Source organism: Ovis canadensis, chromosome Y (genome assembly GCF_042477335.2).
Source record: "Ovis canadensis isolate MfBH-ARS-UI-01 breed Bighorn chromosome Y, ARS-UI_OviCan_v2, whole genome shotgun sequence".
Lineage (NCBI taxonomy): Eukaryota > Metazoa > Chordata > Mammalia > Artiodactyla > Bovidae > Ovis > Ovis canadensis.
This window is the reverse complement of record NC_091271.1, coordinates 1,469,657-1,496,462: the sequence shown is the minus strand read 5'-3', so window position 1 is coordinate 1,496,462 and position 26,806 is coordinate 1,469,657. Positions and strand designations below refer to the sequence as shown.

General features: G+C 47.4%; 1 protein-coding gene across 3 annotated transcripts in view; it reads right to left on the bottom strand.

The window, feature by feature from the left end:
• Window positions 1–26,806, bottom strand: part of LOC138431356 (arylsulfatase H) — a 59,838-nt gene that overhangs the window by 8,246 nt on the left and 24,786 nt on the right. The window contains exons 2-11 of one of the 3 annotated variants that reach the window (XM_069573438.1): window positions 17,554–17,592; window positions 14,867–15,016; window positions 14,059–14,180; window positions 12,933–13,058; window positions 10,901–11,324; window positions 10,110–10,246; window positions 7,800–7,934; window positions 6,378–6,540; window positions 4,109–4,230; window positions 604–2,377 (exon numbers count right to left, since the gene is read on the bottom strand). In XM_069573438.1, coding sequence (XP_069429539.1) covers window positions 2,010–2,377; window positions 4,109–4,230; window positions 6,378–6,540; window positions 7,800–7,934; window positions 10,110–10,246; window positions 10,901–11,324; window positions 12,933–13,058; window positions 14,059–14,180; window positions 14,867–15,016; window positions 17,554–17,576 — 1,770 coding nt within the window. In that variant the 5' untranslated portion in view covers window positions 17,577–17,592 and the 3' untranslated portion in view covers window positions 604–2,009. Of the gene's footprint in view, window positions 1–603; window positions 2,378–4,108; window positions 4,231–6,377; window positions 6,541–7,799; window positions 7,935–10,109; window positions 10,247–10,900; window positions 11,325–12,932; window positions 13,059–14,058; window positions 14,181–14,866; window positions 15,017–16,375; window positions 16,437–17,553; window positions 17,593–26,806 lie in introns of those variants that run through there. The other 2 variants (XM_069573439.1, XM_069573437.1) reach the window with 2 other exon arrangements.

Here is a 26,806-nt window from a genome sequence, read left to right as displayed (position 1 = left end):
CCCTAGTGACTGTCAGATTTAGCCTCAGGAACTCACATTTGTGTCAGGTCCACCTCAGCAGGTGCTAGTTTTCATCATATTTTGCTTCAGAAAGACTGTCTTTCCATAAGGTTTTACCTCAGAAGTGTCTTCTTTCTGTCAGATTTTACTTCAGAAAGACTATCTTTCTGTCAGATTTTACCTCAAGAGATCTTTCTTTCTGTCAAATTTTGCCTCCAAACCCTCTGCTTTCTCTCAAATTTTTTTCCTCAGAGCCCCCTGGTTTCTTTCATATTTTGCCTCAGAACCCCTAGGTTTTGCCCAAATTTTGCCTCAGAAGCCTCTACTTTCTTTCTGATTTTACCTTTTAATTTAAACTTTGTTTAAAAAGTATAATAAATTTCACATCTATAAGAATTTAAAGTGAAAGTACTTGGAGAAAATTCTCTGCAGCTGGTACACTGTTAAATAGAAAAATAAACAGTAAAAAAAGATCCTATTCAAAATTTATGACTATGTAAGAACATACTCTGATTCCTTTTTTTTTAACATGAATGAGATTGAATTTCACAATTACACTCAATTTATTGCAACGAGTATGTTTAGAAACACTAGTAAAAACAGTTTTATCTGTAAATATCTGTATTTATTATACGATGCAGCATTAAAGGAAATCAGCTGTGAATATTCATTGGAAGGACAGATGCTGAAGCTGAGGCTCAAATACTTTGGGCACCTGATGGGAAGAGTCAACTCACTGGAAAAGACCCTGATGCTGGGAAATATTGAGGGCAGGAGGAGAAGGAGGCTGTTGAAGATGAGGTGGTTAGACGGCATCACGGACTCTTTGGACATGAGTTAGAGCAAGTTCTGGGAGATGGTGAGGGACAGGGAAGCCAGGTGTGCTTTCGTCCATGGGTATCGCCGAGTCAGACATGACTGAGTGACCTAACAGCAATAATGTCCCAAAAGCCAAGGACTTGCCTATTCTCCCAGTAGGATGAAGAAAAGCTAAGGAAAACAGATAAGACTTTGCTATCAAGGAGAAGGCAAAGGCACCCCACTCCAGTACCCTTGCCTGGAAAATCCCATGGATGGAGGAGCCCGGTGGGCTGCAGTCCATGGGGTCGCTAAGAGTCAGACACAACTGAGCGACTTCACTTTGACTTTTCACTTTCATGCATTGGAGAAGGAAATGGCAACCCACTCCAGCGTTCTTGCCTGGAAAATCCCAGGGACGGGGGAGCCTGCTGGGCTGCCGTCTATGGGGTCACACAGAGTCGGACACGACTGAAGCGACTTAGCAGCAGCAGCAGCCATCATATTTGCAGTGTGATTTGAAAAGAAATATAACTTAAATACTCTCTTCCCATAACATTTATACAATCTTATGCAATTACTTAAATACGACAAAAATCACTTTCCTCATGCGGAAACGGAGCTGAGACTACTTGCCTCCTCTAAGTTTTGCGAAGTGTTTTCAAAACACATATCCACACTATCATAGCGTTACTGTAGCTGTGTGTCTTCTCTCCCTATTTTGAGAATTTTCATAGTCTTCCTGATGCAAAAGGAGAACAAGAAACTTGCCAAATTTGTCTAAGCTCGGATGCAAAAACTGTCTCTGGGTTTAGAATCTGCATGGAGACATTTCTAACAATATCGTGAGAGAAAGTAAAGACAGTGACCTCAAAAGGGCTGCTTCTACTCATTTTTTGTGGAAGGTATCACCGAGATTCTTGTGACTCTGCAGAAGGTCCTCTTGACCTTCTTCTTTGAACAAGGACACAATCATACAAAAAAAAAAAAAAAACGGTAAAATGAATGCTGCATAGTTTCATGGGTATATGGATCCGCTTTTGTTTCATCATGCTGCTGGATATGACTTGAGGAAAGATCTAAAATCTGAGGATTTTAAAGAAAAAATGACAGCGGGGCATCGTGTTTGATCCCCAGCGGAATGCATGAGGCAGCTGAGAGCTCTGCGGTAACAGAGGGTTGCTGGTTGGGAAGAAGCAGCCCCTCTCTGCTCACCATGCTGCGGATACGATGTCATCCGCCCTGTCGCAGCCACAGAAGGGGAAGGTCCCACAGCAGGGCTGCAGCCACGGTTTCCAAAGGGTGTTGAACACAGAGAGCTGCTGAGGGACCGGCGTGAGGGTCCCACGGTGCTGTCTTACGGCCGCTTCGATCTTCTTAACCACGGAGTCAAACAAGGCTTCGTTGTCGGGGTTGAGAGGTCTCGACTCGGAAGGGTCTCTCGAGATGTCGAAGAGCAGGGGAGGGTCGTGGTAGGTGACATCGCCTGAACACGGGCAGACTTCACTCCCGTAGCAGGCGCCTGCTCCCTCCGGGGAGAACTTGGGCGTCACGAAATGCACCTTCCACACGGTTGCACCTGGAAAACAGAGCCCCACTGGGATGCCGTCTTTGTTATTATTTTAGGATTTTTTTTTCTTTCATTAAAAATCCATAGCTAGTGGCAAGCTGCTATATAGCACAGAGAGCTCAGCTCGGGGCTCTGTGATGACCTAGGGAAAGAGGAAGGCTTAAGAGGGAGGGGAGATATGTAAACATATGGTTGATTCACTTGTTGTACAGCAGAAACTAATGTAAAATCAGAAACTAACATAAAATTACAAAGCAATCACCCTCCAATAAAATTACATATATTTATAGCAAACGCTTTTGCTAGCAGCTGAAAACCTTCTGCACAGCATCACACAGCAGCGTTGTATTTCTTCAACTGTAAGAACGATGCCCAATTTCACAGGCAACTTGAAGACTTTTTATCTCACCCTGAGAGCCTTGGGAGACAACAGTTACGACCTGAATGGCTGCTTTCATCACACAAATGATCATTCAGACTTCTTTTCTATCATCTATTTATCCAACTGTCTATTCTATCATACATCTATATATCTACCTATTTGTCTGTCATCTAATTCCTCTGCCTCCCTCCCTCTTCCCTCATTCCCTCCCTTCTCTTCTCTCTCTCTCTCTGTCTTTCATGCCATTGCTTAGCAAGTCCATTTCCAGAGGTCGGTTTCAAACAGAAAACATAACCACACCCCAATCTCTGATCAACCAGACTTCTACGGAAGTCCTCTGCTAGGCTCTTGTGGGACAGCTACGCTTTCTGAATCAAATTAGACTAAATCCCCTGGCTGAATCCTTCACCCCCTTTTGGCTTTTCTCTCTACTTCCTGGGTGAAGCGTAAATGTGATGCCTGGAGGGACAGCAGCCATTTTGCAGCCATTCGGTCAGAAATATGAGACTGGAAGCCGACAGGACAGAAGTGGTTTAATGGGAACAGAAAACAAAAAAAAAACCACCAGAGGCCCCTGATAATGGCCTTGAGCACTGTATCAGCCCTCTGCTCCCAATTTCTAGATTCCTTATTAAGAAAAAAATGAATCAAATTCTATTTGTTTAACCCTCGCTGGGAAAATTTGGGAGGCTTTTATTCCTCAGGGGCAGAGGGTGTTTTCTTTTTTTTCTTTACCACTGAACTAACTAACTGATACGTAGTCTAAAAGGAAGAGATTTTTCCTTGTTTTTATTTTACATGGAAGACTCATCCACACTGACTCAAAGAACAGATCACACCACGGAGGATGGATCATACATGTGACCATCGATACCTTTTCAGTGAATCGCCAAATCCAGTCAAAAATCTGGAATGTCTCCGAAAGAGCTCTTTATTTTTTTTTACAGATGTGAGGAAATTGATGCCGTTTGTCCATTAATATCTGTTTGCGGGAATTTACCAGACAGTGGAACTCAGGAGGTGGCAGTTCCTGACTGATGTCTGGGTTTGACCAAAGACGTTAGCTCTTGTTGCTAAATATCTCCGTGTCCTCTGTTACGGGAATTCATTCTCTCTGTCTCTACCTGGCCTTCTTCCTCCCTTTGTCAAAATTATGCATAAGAGCTTAGGGACACACACCGCACAGACATACCTCTAAAATCCTACTGTGATTTCTACCATAACGAACCGCTGTTTTTAAGTCACTTTCTGCAGGATCTAGAACAACCGTGACAAGGGGTGTGCCCTCCCCCAGGAGACGAAAGAGACAAGGAGGTGTCCTTGCCGTGTCCACACGTGTCGGCCACCCTCATACTCACAGTCCTTCTGATACCACCTGGCCGTGTGCAGAGAGGCCCCGCAGTAGTGGAAGAGGAACTCGTGTTCCGAGCGGGAGACCCTGCCTTCCAAGAGCGGCATGAGGTTCCGGCCGTCAATCACTCTGGGGAGAGAAGCGGAGACGCAGAGAGCGGTGAGGGAGGCGCGGTCGAGTCTCGCGTTTTACGTTTTACGGCAGACGAGGAGGAGGAAGAGAGAAGCGAGCTGGAAGAACAAGAAAAAGGAGCAGAAGGCAGAGGAGGAGGTAGGAAGGGGAGGCAGGAGGGGGGAGGAGCGGACAAGGACAAGGAAAATCCCGTTGAAAACGCAACATGCATTTCCACTCATTCCACAATTTATAAAGATGATGAAGTGTAACGTATTATAGTTTCTAAGACAGTGGGAGAGGTGAGCAGCTGGAGCTATGTCTCTGGCCCCTTGTCAGACATCATGCACGAGTCCCATGGATTAGATAGTTGAGCGCTTTACACTCACAGTCAAAGCTATGGTTTTTCTAGGAGTCATGTACAGATTTGAGAGTTGGACCATAAAGAAGGCTGAGCGCCCAAGAATTGACGCTTTTGAACGGTGATGCTGGAGAAGACTGTTGAGAGGCCCTTGGACTGCAAGGAGATCCAACCAGTCCATCCTAAAGGAGATGAGTCCTGAATATTCATTGGAAGGACGCGTGCAGAAACTGAAGCTCCAAGACTTTGGCCACCTGATGCAAAGAGCCAACTCACTGGAAAAGACCCTGATGCTGGGAAAGAGTGAAGGCGGGAGGAGAAGGGGATGACAGAGGATGAGAAGGTTGGATGGCATCACTGACTCAGTAGACATGAGTTTGAGCAAGCTCTGGGAGATGGTGAAGGACAGGGAAGCCTGGTGAGCTACAGTCCATGGGGTCACAAAGAGTCGGACACGACTGAGCGACTGAACAACAACACTCATTTGATTCAACAGAAACCCTGCCTCAAATAAACAGGTATGTTCAGTCACTCAGGCGTGTCTCACTCTTTGCGACCCCACGGGCTGCATCCTGCCAGGCGCCTCTGTTCCCCAATATCTCCTAGATTTTGCTCAGATTCACGTCCATTGAGTTGCTATTCCTACTTTATTTATTCATTTCAAATCCGATAGAGAAAAGCATCAAACTTCATCACATACAGATGGACACGTACCCACTTTTATTTGGGAATTCACGTAGCAAATATTTATTTAATGGTCTATACAATGCAGGGCCTCCCAGGAGGCTCAGCTGGTAAAGAATCCACCTGCAGTGCAGCAGACCTGGGTTCAATCCCTGGGTCCAGAAGATCCCCTGGAGAAGGGCATGACAACCCACTCCAGGATTCTTGCCTGGAGCATCCCATGGACAGAGGAGCCTGGCGGGGCTACAGTCCATGGGGTCGCAAAGAGTCGGACACTAAGACTCAAGTGACTAAGTATTTAGATGCTGTGAGGGATACAAAAATGAAGGAGGCTCAGCTCCCACCCCGAAGGCCACCAGAGATGAGCCTAGAAGGCAATGGCAACCCACTCCAGTACTCTTGCCTGGAAAATCCCATGGACTGCAGCCCACCAGGCTCCTCCTCGCTAGGAGTCAGACACAACTGAGCGATTTCACTTCCACTTTTCACTTTCATGTGTTGGAGACGGCGATGGCACCCCACTCCAGTACTCTTGCCTGGAAAATCCCATGGATGGAGGAGCCTGGTGGGCTGCAGTCCATGGGGTCGCTAGGAGCTGGACACAACTGAGCGACTTCACTTTCACTTTTCACTTTCATGCATTGGAGAAGGAAATGGCAACCCACTCCCGTGTTCTTGCCTGGAGAATCCCAGGGACGGGGGAGCCTAGTGGGCTGCCGTCTATGGGGTCGCACAGAGTCGGACACGACTGAAGCGACTTGGCAGCATGAGAGAGTAAGAACATGTTTTGAGAGGAAAATGGACAAGCGATTCTACCATGAACTGTGGGGAGAAAGAAGTCATCTGGCAGAATACTGAGGGTTCAGTAACACGCTTCACACACATACAATTTTCTAATACATCTGCATAGGTGCCAACTATGTGCTTCCCTAGAGACTCAGATGGTAAAGAATCTGCCTGCAAGGTGGGAGACCCAGATTCAATCCCTGGGTCAGGAAGATCCCCCTAAAGGAGGAAACGGCAACCCACTCCAGTATTCTTGTCTAGAGAATCCCCATGGACAGAGGAGCCTGGCGGCCAAATATATCTCCCTCCACAAGGGGCAAGCATGCTCTTGTACCTGCCCAGTGGCGGAATGCCTCCTCCGATATAAGACAGCGTCGGGAAAATGTCCATGAGGCTTGTAGGTTCGTCGATGACCTTCCCCGCCTCCAGGACTGTTGGCCACCGGAAAATTCCGGGCACCCGGATGCCTCCCTCCCATCCAGCCATGCCTCTGCCTCCTGAAAGCAAAGACAAAAACCCGAAGGGGCATTCAACCCCACGGACTCATTCTCTGTGTATCTGAAAATCGCCACTGGCCACACCAGTGACAAGCTGGAATTAAGATAGTGGGCAGAAAATATCAATAACCTCAGATATGCAGATGACACCACCCTTATGGCAGAAAGCAAAGAGGAACTAAAGAGCCCCATGATGAAAGTGAAAGAGGAGAGTGAAAAAGCTTGGCTTAAAGCTCAACATTCAGAAAACGCTTGGGCTCCGTTCCCAAACCCAGTTCAGTTCTGAATCTCAGCATCTCTTCAACGTCCACTCTCCAGGCTCTGAAATCTCTTCCCTTCTAAAATATTTAATCTACGGAGCATTCCTCTCTTTTTCGACGCCATGGACGGTAACCCGCCAGTTTCCTCTGTCTGTGGAATTCTCCAGGCAAGAATACTGGAGTGGGTTGCCATATCCTTCTCGCAAAGAGTTGGATATGACAAAGCCACGGAACAACAACAAACCAGTAAAATATATTCACAGAGAGATACAAAGAACACCGAGGCCAAGTTCTTGCTTTCAAGACTTGAAAACTCCAGCTGCGGACTTCCAGGGTGTAGGCGACAAACCCAGTAATGATCATTAGAAAAGAAGCGCTTTCCTAATCTGTATATTATGCCGTCAGCTGTGCTGACGTCATGGGCTAAGAATAAGACTGTCTTTGAGACAGTCACTGAGGTCCTGTGCCCTTACTCTCAGGAATCTTTCATGACTCAAGAAATTTTTTGTCGTAGACTCTTGGGCGTGTCCCCAAACATGCAGTCTTTCCCCATCTAGCTTCCTAAGCAAGTATAACGCACACAAAACTCCCCCAACGATCTTTGCAAATGAGTTAAGACAAAGCAAAGCCAGGTGAGGGCTTTCCAGGTGGCTCAGTAGGTCAGTAATCCACCTGCCAGTGCAGGAGACCAGGGTTCAATCCCTGGGCCAGGAAGATCCCCTGGAGAAGGGAATGGCAATGCACTGCAATATTCTTCCCTGGACAATCGCATGGATAGAGGAACCTTGGCGGGCATGGGGTCAACAAGGAGAGGAAGGCTCCACAGATTAAACCTCTTAGAAGCAAAGAGACTTCGGAGCATGGGGGACTGACTGGACGTTGCAGAGATGCAGAGACCCAAGGGTCAGAGACGACGGAAGCGACTGAGCACTCAGGCACAAAGCCAGGCGGGTCCTGCCTCGGCGCCCCGCGGGGACAGCCCCCACCCGCGCGCAGCACCTTTGTAGCGCCCGTTCCAGCCGCCCAGCTGCCCGCTGCGGTCCTGCGCCTCCAGGCGGCCCCCGTTGTCCGAGGTGAAGTAGACCAGCGTGTGGTTGGCCAGGCGCTCCCGGTCCAGGGCCTCCAGGACCTTTCCTGGTGGAGGGGGAAGACGGAAGCAGTCACGTTTCACTGCACATCGAGGGTCTTCCGGTGCGTCTCTAGCATTGCGTGTGTAACGCTGTGTGGTTCATTGTAAACATGCAACACGGTTACATGTAGCGCTAAGACCATTCTCCTACATTCTGTTGTATAATATGCACTAAATCACCATTGTAGACACTCGTATATATACGATATATACACTATGTGTAATACAGATCTGCAATAGACACTATTTATAATACGCCTTATATACGTAATCTACCATTATACATGACGTACCATGTATACCATATATGTGTAATGTACCATATTACGTAATATACTATACGTACCATATCTATACATAGTATACCATACATACCATATATACATAATCTACCATTATACATGACGTACCATGTATATGTAATATACCATTATACGTAATATACCATATATACGTAATATACCATACATACCATATATATACATAGTACACCATACATACCATATATACCTAATATAACATTGTACATTATATACCATATATATGTGATATACCATTATACATGATATACCATATATATGTAATATACCATTATATGTAATATATCATACATACCATATATATACATAATATACCATACATACCATATATACATAATCTACCATTATACATGACGTACCATGTATATGTAATATACCATTATATGTAATATACCATATATACCATATATATGTAATATACCATATATACCATATCTATACATAATATACCATTATACATGATATACCATATATACATAATATACCATACATACCATATATATACATAGTATACCATACATACCATATATACCTAATATACCATTATACATTATATACCATATATATGTAATATACCATTATAATGATATACCATATATATGTAATATACCATTATATGTAATATATCATACATATCATATATATATGTAATATACCATACATACCATACATATGTAATATACCATTATACATAATATACCATACATACCATATATATGTAATATACCATTATATATAATATAGCATATCTACCATATATATACATAATATACCATATATATGTAATAGACCATATATATGATATATATTCATAATATACCGTGTATACAATACAGCATATGATATTTTATATATGTATAATTATTTATTATATATTTATGATACCATATGACATATGTAATGGTTTATGCTAAGCATATATTTAATACAAATATATATAAGAAGATGATTTGTAATGTATTATTTATATAATAAGTATGGTGGTGGTGGTTTAGTCCGTAAGTCGTGTCTGACTCTTTGAGACCCCATGGAGTGTAGCCCACCAGACTCCTCTGCCCGTGGGATCTTCCAGGCAAGAATACTGGAGTGGATTGCCATTTCCTTCTCCAGGGGATCTTCCCAACCCAGGGATCAAGACTGGGTCTCCTGAATTGCAGGTGGATTCTTTACCATCCAAACCACCAAGGCAGCCCCCAATAAACCATATAGATGGTTTATATTAATGTGTAAATATATGTATATAATTATGCCATGTAATTTTGCTAATATTCCGAGTATTATATACTATGTTATATCTTACATATAGGGTTTCCCAGGCGGCTCAGTGCTAAAGAATCCACCTGCCAATGCAGGAGACTCAGGTTCGATCCCTGGGTCGGGAAGATCCCCTGGAGCAGAGCACGGCAACCCACTCCAGTATTCTTCCCTGGAGAATCCCATGGACAGAGGAGCCTGGCGGGCTACAGTCCACGGGGTCGCAAAGAGTCGGACATGCCAGAGCATAAGGAGGAGATATGAGACTATATAACATGTAATACATAAACATTACGTAGTCATTCTCAGCATCAAGGGCTCGTCCAGTGAGTCAGCTCTACAGCACAACGTTATTCGTCCCCCGAATGAGTTTTTTGGGAAAGCGGTTCTCTTTAAATCGGAGAACCTGTATTCCATAAATCATGCTCTTTCCTCAGAAAACTTCACTGCACCTAGAGCCAGCTTTTCATGTAATTCAGCACAACAAATACACGTCCACTTCCCAAAACATGCAGGGGGTTGTCCCTTATTTGATGCCATTCATGGAGACTCATTTTCCTCTAGTCTGTAAATAAGATGCTTCAAAATCAGAGAGTGATCACCTACCCACCATCCAATCCATCTCTTCCACGTTGTCGCCATACAAGCTGAATTTACTGTGCCCGACGAATTTCTCCTTGGTGACCAGAGGCGTGTGGACGTGCAGAAAGGATATGAAAAGCAGGAATGGTCCACGCTTATACCTAAGGGGGTATAGGAAGAAAAAACAGTATTGATTAAAATAGAGGAATTGCGTGTTTTTTTTTTTTTTTTCCTAAGGGAGCTAAACATATTTCTTTCCCTTTTCAATGTTCAAATTTTGCAGGACATTTAACTGTTGGGTTCCCCTGGTGGTCCAGTGGTATAAAGAAGCGTTACTCACTCGGTCGTGCCCGACTCTTTGCGACCGCATGGACTGTAGCCCACCAGGCTCGTCTGTCCGTGGGATTCTCCAGGCAAGCATACTGGAGTGGGTCGCCATGCCCTTGCTCCAGGGGATCTTCCCAACCCAGGGACCGAACTTGGTTCTCTCACTTTGGCAGCAGGTTCTTCACCGCTTAAGCACCTCCTGGGAAGCCCACCCTTAGCAACACCGAAAACCCAGCGCAGCCCCAAATAAATCAAAACATTTTTTTAAATGCATCTGTTTTTTTTAAATGAAACAACACTCTTATTTATCTTAAAGAGAGCTCATTGTATCACAAATATCGCACACATAGGCACACACACAAAGAGCCTTTCACCAAGCGGTACCCAACTTCCCTGGGGAAAAAAAAAAAAATTCTAAAGTCTGTGACTGGGGTGAGGGGTTGGTGGGGGGTGGGGGGTGGGCATCCAGCCAGAAAGAGACGGCCTACCTGTCGATGAAGGCCAGCGCCTCCTTGAGCATGAGCGAGGCGAGCCTCTCCAGTCTGACCGGCTGCTGAATGATCTCGTGGTCCCGCATGAGCACGCAGTTCCAGCGGCGGGTAAAGCCGTAGCTGGAGAACCAGGACACGAAGAACACGAGGGCCAGCAGGGCGAAGGCCAGGATCACCGGCCAGGGGACCAGGAACCAGCGCGCGCAGGTGGGGACGAGCAGGAGCAGGGGGATGAGGCCCAGCACCACCGTGCACACCCAGAGCTGGACCCTCAGCTGACGGTGCAGCTCGGGAGTGTGGAACCCCTGGCAGTCGCTCAGGAGCTCGAACGGCATCCCGTAGAAGTAGTCGAAGCCGTGGTTGAGCGGGTGATAGCAGTGGTCGTCGCGGGACGCACAGCTCAGGCCCTGGTGCCACTTTCCTGGGAGCGGGGAGACGCAGAGACGTTGCCGTGGCAACAACGGCATCTGTCCCTTTCTGCGAGGGGCGTCGCCCTCAGCAGAAAGTTCCGGCGGACACGTGGACACCCAGGGCGGATTCATCTCAACGTAAGGCAAAAACCACTGCAATATTGTAATTAGCCCCCAATTAAAATAAATAATAAGAAAATAAGGAAGTTATGGCAGACACCCAGGGCGGATTCATGTCAATGTATGGCAAAAACCACCACAGTATTGTAATTAAGTAAAATAAAATAAATTAATATTTTCTTACCAATTAAAATAAATTAATTTAATTTTTTTAAAAAAAGAAGTTACAGCAGACGTAGCATCTTCCTGTGTTCCGTGGGACTGTGGTCAGCGATGTCCGACTCGTTGCAACCCCCGTGGACTGGAGCCCCACCAGGCTCCTCTCTGTCCATGGGGATTCTTCAGGCAAGGATCCTGGAGCGGGCTGCTGTTGCCTCCTCCAGGGGATCTTCCCGAACCGAGGGATCGAACCCGAGTCTCCTGCATTGGCAGGCGGGTTCTTGAAGCTTTTATTAACAGGGAGAAGATTCACCATCTAGATCTATTGATCAGCCGACATCTCACTCATTACTTGGTTACAGCAGAGGTGAATTTAACCCCAGATTTAAAGGTGCCCTGGAGAGTTCCCTGAAAGATGCTTTAGAAAACTCCATTCACACCATGCTACCAAGAATTTTACAGGAATGAACTGCCTCTGTCGTTTACGAAGGATGCAAAGTCATTCCTTTTTTTGTTGTTGTTGTTGTTTTTTTAGAACATCTCTGACGACTTCATAGTCTTGCAATTCACGTTGAGAATGCTAAAAGCAGTGGCTATACCAAGCAAGCAGGCTTCGCTGGGGGCTCAGACGGTAAAGTATCCACCTGCAAGGCAGGACACCCAGGTTTGATCCCTGGGTGGGGAAGATCCCCTGGAAAAGGAAATGGCAACCCAATCCAGTATTCTTGCCTGGAAAATCCCATGGACAGAGGAGCCTGGCGGGCTACAGTCCACGGGGTCTCAAAGAGTTGGACACAACTGAGCGACTAACACACACATAGCAAGCAAGCAGCCTGTCTCTTTAATTCTTTGCTCACAGAGTCTCATCTTAGAGGAATCACTCATCAGACCAGAATTCTTTGGGATAAAGTTCCTTGGGGTCATCCTGTCTCACTCATCACACCTCCCTGCCATGAGGTTATAGAATGTCAGGCAACCTAAGTCAACAAAGCAAACATTGCCTGAATTTGATCACCACTCCAGCCTTCGGTTCTCAAGTTCAAGGGCACACCCTTAAACATTGCTACCCCTGCTATCACAGGAGTTGCACCCTTTCTGCAAAGTATTCCATTTCAGGAGAAACGAGCCATCAGCATACTTACTCTGCCTTCTGGAGATCCTCGGCACACTTGTTTCTCAATACCGAAGGCCCTCAAAATTGTCCCTTAAATTCCTTTCCCCCTCACGGTGTATCATCTCAAAGAGGTGCCAACTACTGTGTACTCAGCCAGCCTCCCTGGGAAGGATGACCACGAGGAAAGGGATCCCAGAAAACCACGGTTTCACGGTCAAGGCCATACCTATGAGTCCCGTGCGGTAACCTCGATGCTGCAGAAGCTTGGCGAAAGTCGTCTCGTTGGGGGGCAGCCCGCCCGACCCTCCGAGCCAGACCACGTCACGATTCATATTGGAGGAGGACGCCATTCCTGTGTTCACAGAAGCAGACAGCGGGTGAGGGCTGTGGTCTCATTATGGCAAGCCCACGGACTGCAGCCAGCCAGGCTCCTCTGTCTATGCAGGCAACACTCCTGGGAGTGAGTGGTCATTGCCTCCTCCAGGGGATCTTCCCCACCCAGGGATCGAACTCGAGTCTCCTATGTCTCCTGCACTGCGGGGTGGATTCTTTACCCACTGAGCCATCAGGGAAGCCCCCCAGTTCCAAACTAATGATGCAAAAAAAAAAAAAAAGAAAAAATTAAGTTGGGATCATGCCCCTCAACTTGCTTAAGGCTACATGTTGAAACTGTGATGGGGTGAGGAGGAACTCATCGTAAGGAATCCATCATTTTCCTTTCCATTTTCTCCGCCAGACTTTCTTCTCAACTGGTCTTTCTGATGTTCAATCTCATCCCCAAAGACTGGACACATCTCCTTTCATGAAAACCCACTTTTATTTAAAAAAAAAAAAATCTCTGCTAGCTTTAAGACACAAGGAGCCTCCTGGGAGGCTCTTACTACCAATTTCTGGAAAAGGGCACGTTCAAGGTCATCTACAAGTTGCCCACCAGGGGATCAAACCATCTCACTATATGCACACCGGTCAGCAGGCTTGGTGGCCCCTAGCCAAGACACACACCTCTTTCACATGCCCAGGTATAGCAACACAACTCCCGTGTGAATTTAGATTCTTAGCACTTCCAAGGGACCTTGGCAAGTTTGCATGAAGAGTTGCAGGAGGCCTTTCTGAAGGTCCAGTGGCTAAGACTCCAAGTTTCCCGTGCAGGGCGGGGGATGGGGGGAGGGGGGCATTGGGGTGGGGGATGGTGTTGGGGGAGGGTCACGGGTTCGACCCCTGGTCAGGGAAGATTCAGGATCCTGCTTGCTGCCACAAAGACCTGGAGCAATCCAACGCTCAACAAATAAACACCTTTTAAAAAAAAAGAGAGAGAGAGAGAGAGCTGCAGCGGTCCCTTTCCCGTGCCCCACCTGATCTGACGGGGTAGCGGCCGGTCAGGAAGGCGGCCCTGCTCGGGGTACACATGGAGGCGGCCGCCAAGTGCTGGGTGAGCCTCACGCCCTCCCTGGCCAGCCGGTCGATGTTCGGCGTGCTGTGGATAGACGGAGAAGTCGGCAGGCGAGCTTCTGAATCCCTCCGCCCCACAAAGCGAGCAAGATTCAGGGGCACCCTGTCTGGGAAGTCAACCTGACTCTGTTTCCAGTCCACCTGAAAGACGTGCTTTTTCACACATCAATCCACCGATCTACTCCATCCCTGGTGAGACACAGATAGGAACCAGAGGACCAAGCCACGCATCGCCAGGCAAGATGACGACAGTCCAACACAGCTCATCGTCAGATGTCACCAGGCGAAAAGCGAAAGTGTGTTCGCCGCTCAGTCGTGTCCGACTCTGGGCGACCACATGGACTGCAGCCCACCAGGCTCCTCTATCCTTGGGATTCTCCAGGCAAGAAGACTGCAGTGGGTTGCCATTTCCTCGTCCAGGGGATCTTCCCCGCCCAGGAATCGAACCCGCGTCTCCTGCAGTGGCAGGTGGGTTGTTTACCCCTAGCGCCACCCGGGAAGCCCCCACACTAAGCTGCGAATGGAGCCAAACGCTCTCCTGAAGTTTTGCAGCTTTGGTAAGACAAAGCCTTCTGCTGTTCTGACGTGCTCCCTGAAGGTCATTCTCCTCCAACACAAGAGACGTGGCTGGCGGGGCACTACCTTCCACAGGGACTTTCTTTCTTTTCTCCTTTTGTGTTCATTTATTGATTTACCTGATGGTTTCTTTACCTCACTGAGTTATTCCCGTAGCAACATAAGTCTCCCATCCCAAGGTCATCCGCCATGAAGAGGACAATGTTGGGCCTCGAGTTCCTGGTGACGAACATTCCCTGAAGGCTCCCACAGAAGCACCACAGGGATGCTGACAGCCAGCAGCGCCTGCAAGGGGGCGGGCGGGGAAAGAAGAAGAAGAAAAAAAAAAGCTCAACCAGAAGCAACTGATGGGGAAGGAGGTGGGACGGGGGTTCAGGATGGGGAACACATGTACACCCATGGCTGATTCATGTCAATGTATGGCAAAAACCACTACAATATTGTAAAGTAATTAGCCTCCAATTAAAGTAAATAAATTAAAAAAAAAAAAACACCCAGAAACCATCAGTTCAATTTTGCAGGTAACTGAAAACAGGAACTGAGGCTTCTCCGGTGGCTCAGGGGTAGAAAATCCACCCACAACGTAGGATACGCTGGAAATGTGGGTTCAATCCTTCGGTCGGGAAGATCCCCCTGGAGGAGGAAATGGCAACCCACTCCAGTGTTCTGACTGGCTTCCCTGGTGGCTCAGAAGGTAAAGAATCTGCCTCCAATGCAGAAGACCCGGGTTCAATCCCTGCGTCAAAAAGAAAGATCCCCCAGAGAAGGGAATGGCAACCCACTGCAGTGTTCTTGCCTAGAGAACCCCATGGACAGAGTATCCTGGGGTGGGGGGGCGTGGCTACAGCCCATGCGGTCACAGAGTGAGACACGACGGTGGAGCCCTCATGCGGAACAGGAATTCATAGGGAGCTCCCTGGAAACTTCCCAGTTAAGATTCCAGGCTTTCCCTGCCAGGGCCTGGGTTTAATCCCTGGTTGGGGAACTGAGACCCTGCAAGCTGTACCGTGTGATCAAAAGCTAAATAGGAAATAATGTATTTCTACAGTGTCCCTGGAGCTGCTTTACTCAGAAACCACACAAAAACATTTGAGGCTATGATTTATATTAATCATATAGATTCATACATACAGATCTGTGTGTGTGTGTGTGTGTGTGTGTGTGTGTGCGCGCGCACTCGCGACCCCATGGACTGTAGCCCACCAGATTCCTCTGTCCATGGGATTCTCCAGGCAAGAACACTGGAGTGGGTTGCAATGCCCTCCTCCAGGGGATCTTCCCAACCCAGGGATCGAACCCGAGTCTCACGGATCTTCTGCATTGTCAGGGAGATTCTTTAGGGCCACCTGGGAAGCCCTAAGGTCTTATAGTTTACAAATCAATTCTAAATGCATTGTGACATTAAATTCCTCATAATTTTTCAACTGTGATCGTCACAGGAGGCCTTTGAAATAAGGACAGAGGTTTCAGAAAAAAGCCTAACAATTTAATTTCTTAGTATAAGCAAAATGGAAAGTCAGAGGTTAAGAGCCAGCTCATCAGGCTTGATTTTCTTTCCTGCTCAACTGTTCGGTTTTAATAGACTTTATAACTTCATAACTTTGCTCGCAGCCACACAGATGGGAAAGCAGAGACTGTACTAACTTCTTGGCTCTGAGCCCGGGAAGAAATGATGAAAAACTGGATTTTCAGAGGGAACTGCATGTGTGCACAGAACATGACTCTTCCTTTTCCTTCGTCAGGAAAACATGTCTGCAAAACAATTCGGGTGGGGGAGCTCGGCTGCCAAAAACAACAATAAATGCTGGGAATTCTTTTAACGTCTGAAAAATGAAATTGAACGTATCTATACATGCTACTAAATTTTGGACTGTGGACTCATCCATGTGTTAGAAGCTCAGCTGTGGCCAACTCTTTGCGACCCCGTGGACTGTAGCCCCGCCAGGCTCGTCTGTCCGTGGGATTCTCCAGGCAATAATGCTGGACCGGGTTGCCATTTCCTCCTCCAGGGGAATCTTCCCGACCCAGGGATCGAACTTGTGTCTCTTACATCTCCTGCACTGGCAGGCGGATTCCACCTGGGAAGCCCCGGGCCACAGACGACCCTCCTTAAAAATCCTTAAGCATAGTCCACGACATTCACTGCTGCGCTGCTCCCGTCTCTAAAAGGCCTTGCTCTGTGAGTTTACTCTGTGAATTCCTAAACATGCTGTCATTCCTACTAAGCTAGCATGACGGTGGTGATGGTTTAGTTGCTAAGTCGAGTCCAACTCTTTGCAACCCCCATGGAGTGTAGCGCACCAGGCTCCTCTGTCCATGGGATTTCTCAGGCAAGAATACCGGAGCTTCCCTGATGGCTCAGACGGTAAAGCGTCTGCCTGCAATGCAGGAGACATGGGTTCAACCCCTGGGTCGGGAAGCTCCCCTAGAGAAGGAAATGGCAACCCAGTCCAGTATTCTTGCCTGGAGAATCCCACGGACAGAGGAGCCTGGTGGGCTACAGTCCATGGGGTTGCAGAGAGTCGGACACGACTGAGGGACTTAATTTTAATGCTGGGGTGGGTTGCCATTTCCCTCTCCAGGGATCAAGCCCTCATCTCTTGCATTGGCAGGTGGTTATTTTACCGATTGAGCCACCAGGCAAGCCCCTTAGAAAACCCTTCTATTTGACTCCACCAACCCCTACAGCACCCACCACTCTCCCCTGTGCGCTTATCACATATAAACAGACGAAACATCCTCAGGATTGAGGAAGACTTGGACAAAGCACCTTTGTCTCTAGAGACAGACAATAACAAAGGTTTATAAGGTTTCCTGCTTACCAGCCACAGAACGGCTGTTTCATGGCGTCTTACTGTTGCCTAGAAAAGAAGCAAATAAACAATGAAGTTTGCAAAACGGTTATTTTTCTTATAACTGGACGGTTATGCTCCAAAGTGCGAAGGAGCCTGTTTTGTCTTTTTTTACAGCAACCCACTGAAAAGGCCCTGATGCTGGGAAAGGTTGACGGCAGGTGGAGAAGAGGATGAAAGAGGAGGAGATGGCTGGATGGCATCGCCGACTCGATGGACATGAGTTTGAGTAAACTCCGGGAGATGGTGATGGACAGGGAAGCCTGGCGAGCTGCAGTCCTTGGGGTCTCAGAGAGTCTCACGTGACTTGGTGATGGAACAAAAACAGCCACTGAATTCTTTACACTGAGTTGCACACAAGTGATGTTGGTGCAGACAGAATATGGCGACGTCATGCGCGATCCCTTCATTTGCAGGTCATTGCGATGGCACCCCACTCCAGTACTCTTGCCTGGAAAATCCCATGGGCAGAGGAGCCTGATGGGCTGCAGTCCATGGGGTCGCGAACAGTCGGACACGACTGAGCGACTTCACTTTCATTTTTCACGTTCATGCATTGGAGAAGGAAATGGCAACCCACTCCAGTGTTCTTGCCTGGAGAATCCCAGGGACGGGGGAGCCTGGTGGGCTGCCAGCTATGGGGTCGCACAGAGTCGGACATGACTGAAGCGACTTAGCAGCAGCAGCGATGGCATAGTTCCCACCCTTTATGTAGGTCCAACAACAAACACCCTTCATTCTGAGGGCACTGATCAATCACGGTGAAAGACTACAGTAAAATGTCTGATATGCATTTTTCAGGATTGTATTACTTGTCTTCTAGTGTCGTGAAACCCTTGAGAACGAAAAGCGATCAATTAGACCACACTCTCCTGGGCTGTTGGAAGAAGGGGTTGCGTCCTCTTATATATCTAACCCAGGAATTGTATTTTTCATGTGACTGATTTTTTTTTTTTCAACATTCTAAGCCCTACATCTTTTTTTCCCCAATGACTGGGGGCAGGAGGAGAAGGGGACGAGAGAGGATGAGATGGCTGGATGCCATCACTGACTCGATGGACGTGGGTTTGGGTGAACTCCAGGAGTTGGTGATGGACAGGGAGGCCTGGCGTGCTGCGGTCCATGGGGTCGCAAAGAGTCCGACACGACTGAGCGACGGAACTGAACTGAACTGAACTGAACTGAACAATGAAGTAAAGATAAACTTTCATTAAAGCATACTCTATTGCAGTTTCCTGAGGAGTGTAGATGGGGTGTTTTCTCTTTTCAAAGTAGCCTAGCTTCTTTCTGGTTTTCATTTGGAACTCTAAATTATAGGTTTCAGGGCAAGGGGGAGGACGTGGGCACAAAGATTCAGGTCTAATTTAACTATGCGTGCCCAGTCGCTCAGTCGTGTCTGACTCTCTGCGACCCCATTGACTGCAGCCCACCAGCATTCTCTGTCCATGGGATTCTCCAGGCAGGAGGACTTATGTGGGTGGCCATGTCCCTCTTCAGGGCATCTTCCCGACCCAACGATAGGACCCAGGTCTCCTGCATTGCAGGCAGATTCTTTACCATCCGAGCCACAGTTCAGTTTAGTTCAGTTGCTCAGTCATGTCCAGCTCTTTGCGACCCCATGGGCTGCAGCACGCCAGGATTCCCTGTCCATCACCAACTCCGATAGCTTACTCAGACTCATGTCCATTGAGTCGGTGATGCCATCCAACCATCTCATCCTCTGTCGTCCCCTTCTCCTCCCGCCCTCAATCTTTCCCAGCATCAGGGTCTTTTCCAATGAGTCAGTATTTTTGCATCAGGCAGCCAAAGGATTGGAGTTTCAGCTTCAACATCAGTCCTTCCAAGGAACACTCAGGACTGATCTCCTTTAGGATGGACTGGTTGGATCTCCTTGCAGTCCAAGGGACTCAAGAGTCTTCTCCAACACCACAGCAGGGAAGCCCTCTAACTTACATCTTCTGTTCCATTCTAAATACTCTTCACCAGTTAATGTAACGACTTCCTCCGAGGCCCAGTCACCTTCTGAATATCACACAATAAAAAGATGAGAAAGACACCCTGTGGTTCCTAGACAAGAATGTTAATAAAAGAACTTTCTCAAGTAACACAAGCAACAAAACCTTTCAATCTGGAGCCTCTAAAATAAAGGTCACCCACGAGCAGGAAGTGTTTGTGTGAGACCTACTGTGTGCTCCTCTAGGAAGCATGGAAGATGGTTGAGCGTGGTGGACAACTCATGCCTCTTGCCTTGAAAAGCGCAAGGACCAACAGTGGAGAGCTGGGGGTTATGGCGGCCAGACTTATTCCCCACAGACCAGCGTGTGGGGCAGCTGTAATTAGGGCCGTTTTACGAGAGTCCTAAGAGTGATATAGCCTGGTATCCCCTTTGCCTTGGGATGCTTTAAATCCCCACTTCAACGAGGTTCTGGCAGCTGGGCACTCACCCCACAGACCAAATGACAGGTAGCAAAGATTGATGACTCCGCCAAACAGTTTATAGGGTTTTCTCAACCCCAAGGCATCGCTACACACGGCTTCCCACTGGGTCCTCAAAATACCTTGCCCGGCTCACCTCGAGGGGTTAATGATAGCTGCTCTGTTTTATGGGAGAAGGGCCTGGGGAATCACAGGATTTAAAAGACTTTTCACGAGGCTGGTAAATTGAAGATCAGCGTGCAGTGTGAGGTGTCTGAGTCAGTGTTGTGGGTGTCTGTGTGCGTGTCCATTTCCTAGGGCCATCTTGCCATCTTTGACCTCCAGAAAGGATCTCCGAAGGATTGATGGTTTTGAACTCTGGTGCTGGAGGAGACCCTTGAGAGTCCCTTGGACTGCCAGAAGATCCAAACAGTGCAGTCTAAAGGAGATCAGTCCTGAATATCCATTGGAACGGCTGATGCTGAAGCTGAAACTCCAATCCTTTGGCCACCTGATGCAGACAGCTGACTCGTTGGAAAAGACCCTGATGCTGGGAAAGATTGAGGGCAGGAGGAGAAGGGGATGGCAGACAATGAGATGGTTGGATGGCGTCACCGACTCGATGGACATCAGTTTGAGCAAACTCTGGGAGTTGGTGATGGACAGGGGGGCCTGGCGTGCTGCAGTCCATGGGGTCGCAAAGAGTCGGACACGATTGACCGACTGAAATGAACTGAACAGAACAGCATCAAAGACCCAGTGTATTGAAAATAAATAAGTAATTTTTTAAAAAAAGAATTACAATAGGTGGTCACAGGCAACACTGCAAAGTCCTTCCTAACAGGCGAGGAATAAAATCTGTTTGTTAAGTAGACAGGAAGAAAATTGTCTTCACAATTTAAGGGAACGCTACTGCCTCAAAATACTGTGCTTATCAACTGCAGTGCCTCAAAATACTGTGCTTGTCAACTGCAGATTTTAAGAAATATCAAGAAGATCCTGTCTACCAAGAAGCTGCTCCAGCTAAGCCTATAGTCCTCACCCCACCCCACCCCCAAAGCCTGCGATTTTTTTCTAATTTTAACATAGAATGTTATTAAAGGTAGGTACATGGGCAAGAGGCTATTGGACTTCAGATCTATAAATGCATGAAGCTGACCAGCTGAAAGTGTCCATCTCTCAGTTGCGTCTGACTCTCTGCAGCCCCATGGACTGTAGCCGGCCAGAGTCCTCTGTCCATGGGATTCTCCAGGCAAGAATACTGGAGTGGGTTGCCATGCCCTCCTCCAGGAGATCTTCCCCAACCCAGGGATCGAACCCAGGTCTCCCACAGGCAGATTCTGAGCCACCAAGGAAGCCTCAAGCAGCCTGACCCATCACACAAATACAGTCTTATATAACCGTCATTCTCTTTCAGCAGTCTTTAAAGAGGTGGCCAAAGTCACGTCCTTCATTAAGAGCACCCCTGAAAAAGTTACTAAACGCGTCAACTCCACTACAGAAAAATAGGATTGGACACCCTGTGTCTACCCACAGATGAGTGTGACTCAATCCACTCTGGTGAGGCCAGAAATTCTTAGAATACGTAGTACTCAGAGATTATCAGTTTTCTTTTTTTTTTAAGGAGCAAACCATTCGTCGCAATAACAGTATTGATGGATTGGAAGATAAATACGCTGGGTGAAGGAAGCCAGAGAAAGTAGTATATATCGATGATCCCGTATGTACACGCGTTTACAATTGGAGAAAATGTGAAGGGCAGAGCGAGATGGACAGAGAGAGGTGGAGAAAGAGAGAGAGAGACTGAGAGATGGAGAGACAGAAATGGAGAGGGAGAGAGAGAGAGACAGAGAATTTGCTGAAACTAACACTCAAGTCTCTTTCTTCTCCCCTGACCAGATAAAAATATGAGCATCCCCCAGGCTACATTGTCGTAAAGTTAAACTGTTTTACTCACTTGAGACGAGCTGTTCCCCCAAGCTCCTTGCATTTGTGACTGCTGCTCCTGCAAGTCCAAATTCCTCTCCCGGCCCCGAGCTCCTGTCCTCATGATTATAATTAAACACGTCTTAAGTGCCCAGGCTGGGCTTTGCTCAAATCCACCAATTATTTTTATATCTAAACATGACCTGTGGCGACTGCTGCGAACATAGTTATTTACGGAAGGAATCAGGCATCAGTGACTTTCAAGTGGTGTGACTGTGTAGTCCCTTAGTCATGTCCGACTCTTTGCGACCCCATGGATTGTAGCCCGCTGGGGTCCTCTGTCCGTAGGGATTCTCCAGGCAAGAATACTGGCGTGGGTTGCCATTTCCTCCTCGAGGGGAATCTTCCTGACCCAGGGATTGAACCTGTGTCTCTTTCACTGGAGGCTGATTCTTTCCCACTGAGCCACCAGGGAAGCCCTTTGAGTGGTATCAGTCATACACAGATAACAAAGGGGACTTCAGAAAGCTGAATTTTTTTTTTTATAAAACTTAAGCAAGGACTCCAGCCAGACGTCCAAAGCAGGGAGGAGAGCGCAGACGTGTAACAAGGAGAGCTTCAGCCTCTTCCGCTCTGCAAGCATCTTACGGACCTTTCACGGCTTTGTGGACGCCGAGTGCCCTGGGCTGCATATGTAGGTGGTGGTTTCACGGCACCCAGACCCCCTTTCTGCTAGATTCAGCCACACATCCCTCTAGAAATGCTATCACTGCACTTATTCCTGGGCATCTCCACCCTTGCTTAAAGTCTTATTATGTTGGTGAGACAGAGGACGAGATGGTTGGATGGCACCGCCGGCTCAACGGACACGAGTTTGAGCAACCTCCGGGAGTTGGTGACGGGCAGGGAGTCCCGGCGTGCTGCGGTGCACAGAGTCGCAAAGAGGCAGACACGACTGAGCGACTGAGCCGAACTGCTGTTGGTGAGAAGCCAGGGCTTAGGGAAAGAAGAGACGCCCGTGTGAGAGTGCTTCGAAAGTCTTGACGCGCTGAATCGCCCAGCTTTTCATGCAGGGTCTGTTCCTTCATTCTTGCGTATTTTCTTGAAAATCTATTTATTGTTAATTGAAACTTGCATTGGTTCCCACCAGACATCCACATGAATCAGCCATAAGTTTACCGAGGTCCCCTCCCACTTGAACCCCCCCTCCCAGCTCCGTCCCCATCCCACCCCTCTAGGTTGTCTCAGAGCCGGGCTCTGAGTTCCCTGAGTCATACAGCAAATTCCCATTGGCTGTCTATGTTACGCGCCCGGGGGCTCAGAGGTTAAAGCATTCTGCCTGGAATGCGGGAGACCTGGGTTCGATCCCTTACATATAGCGATGTTTGTTCCATGTTACTCTCTCCGTACATCCCACCCTCTTCTTCTCCCCCCCCCCGCCACCCACAGTGACCCTAAGTCTGATCTCTACGTCTACATCGACATTGCTACCCTGCAAATAAGTTCCTCACCACCAGCTTTATATATATATATATATACATATATATAAATATATATGCCATAGATATGCATTAGTTTATGATAACTGTCTTTCTCTTTCCGACTTACTTTACTCTGTATAATAGGCTCTAGGTTCATCCATCTCATTAGGACTGACTCAAATGCGTCCCTGGTCATGGCTGAGCAATATTCCACTGTATATATGGACCACAGTTTCTTTATCCATTCACTTTTCGAGGGACATCTAGGTTGCTTCCATGCCCTAGCTATCGTAAATAGAGCCTTCAGTCTTCTGTATTTTTGACCCTGAGGTAGAAGTTCCTTTTATTTTAATATTGATGTTTTGTTTTTTGACTGCTGGGGAGAAAAGTTGTGTCTGGTGATGAAGATTAGATTTGAGTCCCTTCCTGGGAAAGATGGGCTTTCCCTTGTGGCTCAGCTGGTAAAGAATCCACCTGCGATGCACGAAACCTGGGTTCCATCCCTGGGTTGGGAAGATCCCCTGGAGAAGGGAACGGCTAACCACTCCAGTATTCTGGCCTGGAGAATTCCATGGAATTGCCAAGAGTCAGACAGGACCGACCGACTTTCACACTTACACACTCACTCCCACTGGGAAAGATGCCCTGACATGTTTCTTTTAAAAAGTAAAAATGAACGTGTTAGTCATTCAGCTGTGTCTGACTGTTTACCACCCCGTGGACTGTAGCCCGCCAGGCTCTTCTGTCCATGGGATTCTCCAGGCAAGAATACTGGAGTGAGTTGCCATTTCCTACTCCAGGGGATCTTCCTGACCCAGGGATTGAACCCAGGTCTCCTGCATTGAAGGCAGATTCTTTAGCATCTGAGCCACCGGGAAGGCCTATGTTTATAAAAGGAGGGAGTCAAATTCAACATCTGTTCTCCCCAGGGAGGTTAAGTGGACAAGCTCAGACTAAGCACTGCCGTGGGTCATACCATGTACTAGAAATGGAAGTTGGGGCAGGTTGCAAACTCTATGTTTATCTGCTCTAAAATATGTATTTTTATCCTCAGCTTAGTTTTTTTCTTTCTTTTTTTTTTTTTTACTGAAAAATATACATAACAAAAAAACCTCCCAGGGGGCTCAGTGGTAAAGAATCTGCCTGCCAGTGCAAGAGACGTCGGGAAGATCCCCTGGAGATGGACACAGCAACCCACTCCAGGGTTCTTGCCTGGAGAACCCCCATGGACAGAGGCACCTGGGGGGCTGCCTGGGGGGCTGCCTGGGGGGCTGCAGTCCATGGGGTCACAGAGAGTCGGACACAACTGAGCGACTGAAGACCACAGCACGTATTCCACTATTGGATAGATCTCTAAATTAACTACAAATGGAACAAAGACCTTAAACAGCGGCCTTCAATATACAAAAGTCTTACAAGAAAACGGAGGATTAAATCTTCATGACTTTGGATTTGGTGATTCCTTAGCTATGACATCAGTCCTGAATATTGGTTGGAAGGACTGATGCTGAAGCTCAAACTCCAATCCTTTGGCCACCTGAGGTGAAGAATCGACTTGTTTCAAAAGACCCCAATGCGGGGAAAGGTTGAAGGCGGGAGGAGAAGGGGCCGACAGAGGATGAGATGGCTGGATGGCATCACCGACTCAACAGACATGAGTTTGAGTAAACTCTGGGAGTTGGTGATGGACAGGGGGGCCTGGCGTGCTGCAGTCCATGGGGTTGCAAAGAGTCAGACTCGACTGAGGGACTGAAATGATCTATGACTTTGAAAGTGCAAACAACAGAAGAAAGGGAAAACAGGTAAGTTTTACCTCATCGGAATTAAAAACTGGTATGTCCACAATCAGCAGAGAAGGCGGCCCACAGCACAAGAGATTTTACTTGGAGCCTCCCGTGTGTTCCTATCTCTGAATTTAACATGCATTTTACCGCACTTGGCCGCCAGGTGGCAGTCACCATCTATTTCTGCCTAAACTCTCTGCCGGCACCGTCCAGAAAGTACAGGAAAAGGGCTGATCCAGGGCTTTGAATGAGCAACCCAGGGAACGTCCTTTCTTGTCGTGACCGCACATTTTCCAGATTGTGGGTTTTTTTTTTTCTTTCTTTTTTTTTGTTCCAAAAACCTGCATCCAAAGCGGACCAACCAGCTATAAGGAATTTCAATCCCCAACCCTCCCAGTTTCACCTGCTCTGGGGTGTGATAGCAGTCACACTGGGCTTCCCAGGTGGCATTCGTGGTGAAGAAGCTGCCCCCCAAGTCAGGAGACACAAGAGAGGCAGGTTCGATCCCTGGGTTGGGAAGATCCCCTAGAGAAGGGAAGGGCTACCCACTCCAGCATTCTTGCCTGGAGAATCCCCATGGACAGAGGAGCCTGGTGGGCTGCAGTCCATGGGGTTGCAAAGAGTCGGGCATGACTGAGCGATTCAACATCAACAAAATAACTGATTCACTTTGCCGTACAGCAGAAACTAACCCAGCATTGTAAAGCAACCCTCAGTTCAGTTCAGTCGCTCCGTCGTGTCCGACTCTTTGCGACCCCATGAATCGCAGCACGCCAGGCCTCCCTGTCCATCACCATCTCCCGGAGTTCACTCAGACTCATGTCCATTGAGTCCGTGATGCCATCCAGCCATCTCATCCTCTGTTGTCCCCTTCTCCTCCTGACCCCAATCCCTCCCAGCCTCAGAGTCTTTTCCAATGAGTCAACTCTTCGCATGAGGTGGCCAAACTACTGGAGTTTCAGCTTCAGCATTATTCCCTCCAAAGAAATCCCAGGGCTGATGAACTCTACTCCAATAAAAATTGATTTAAAAAAAAAGAAGAAATGTATGTTCTGCCACCGTATAGAAAAATGTTTCCCCTAGCCAACAGAAAAGGAAAAAAAAAAAAAAAAGGCATGACGCTGAAAAGGAGTTCACAGAGACGGTCATGCTACTGAGAGGGTAACAGGCCAGGGGTCTCCAAAGGGAGGAAAGAGGCTGTGAGTGTCAGACACTTTTTATCTCCCCCTTAAGCGGCAGGAGGAGACAAGTGTCAAGATTTTTTTTTTTCCTTCTCTATACAAAATTAAAAGGAGGTCTCTTAAAATTCTGTGTTGCTATGATGACACCTGGTTCCCCCTGAACTTAACTTTTCTCAAACCTTGAGCTAAGCAATGCATTTTTCTTACAGAAATGTTTTCTTATGGAAATGTTTTTCTTAAGCTATGTGAATGAAACTATGTGTTTGCTTTGAGATCTGCCTTTCTTTAAAACGATTCCACCTGAGACTAACTTTTTTTTTTCTTTTCTCAAACCTTGGGCTGATAATAGCTCAACAAACCAGTGCTGGTGTCAATTGTTTTGCGGCTGAGGGATAACACCCCCTGTGGTAAGCTGTCTCAAAAGTGCTTATTGTGG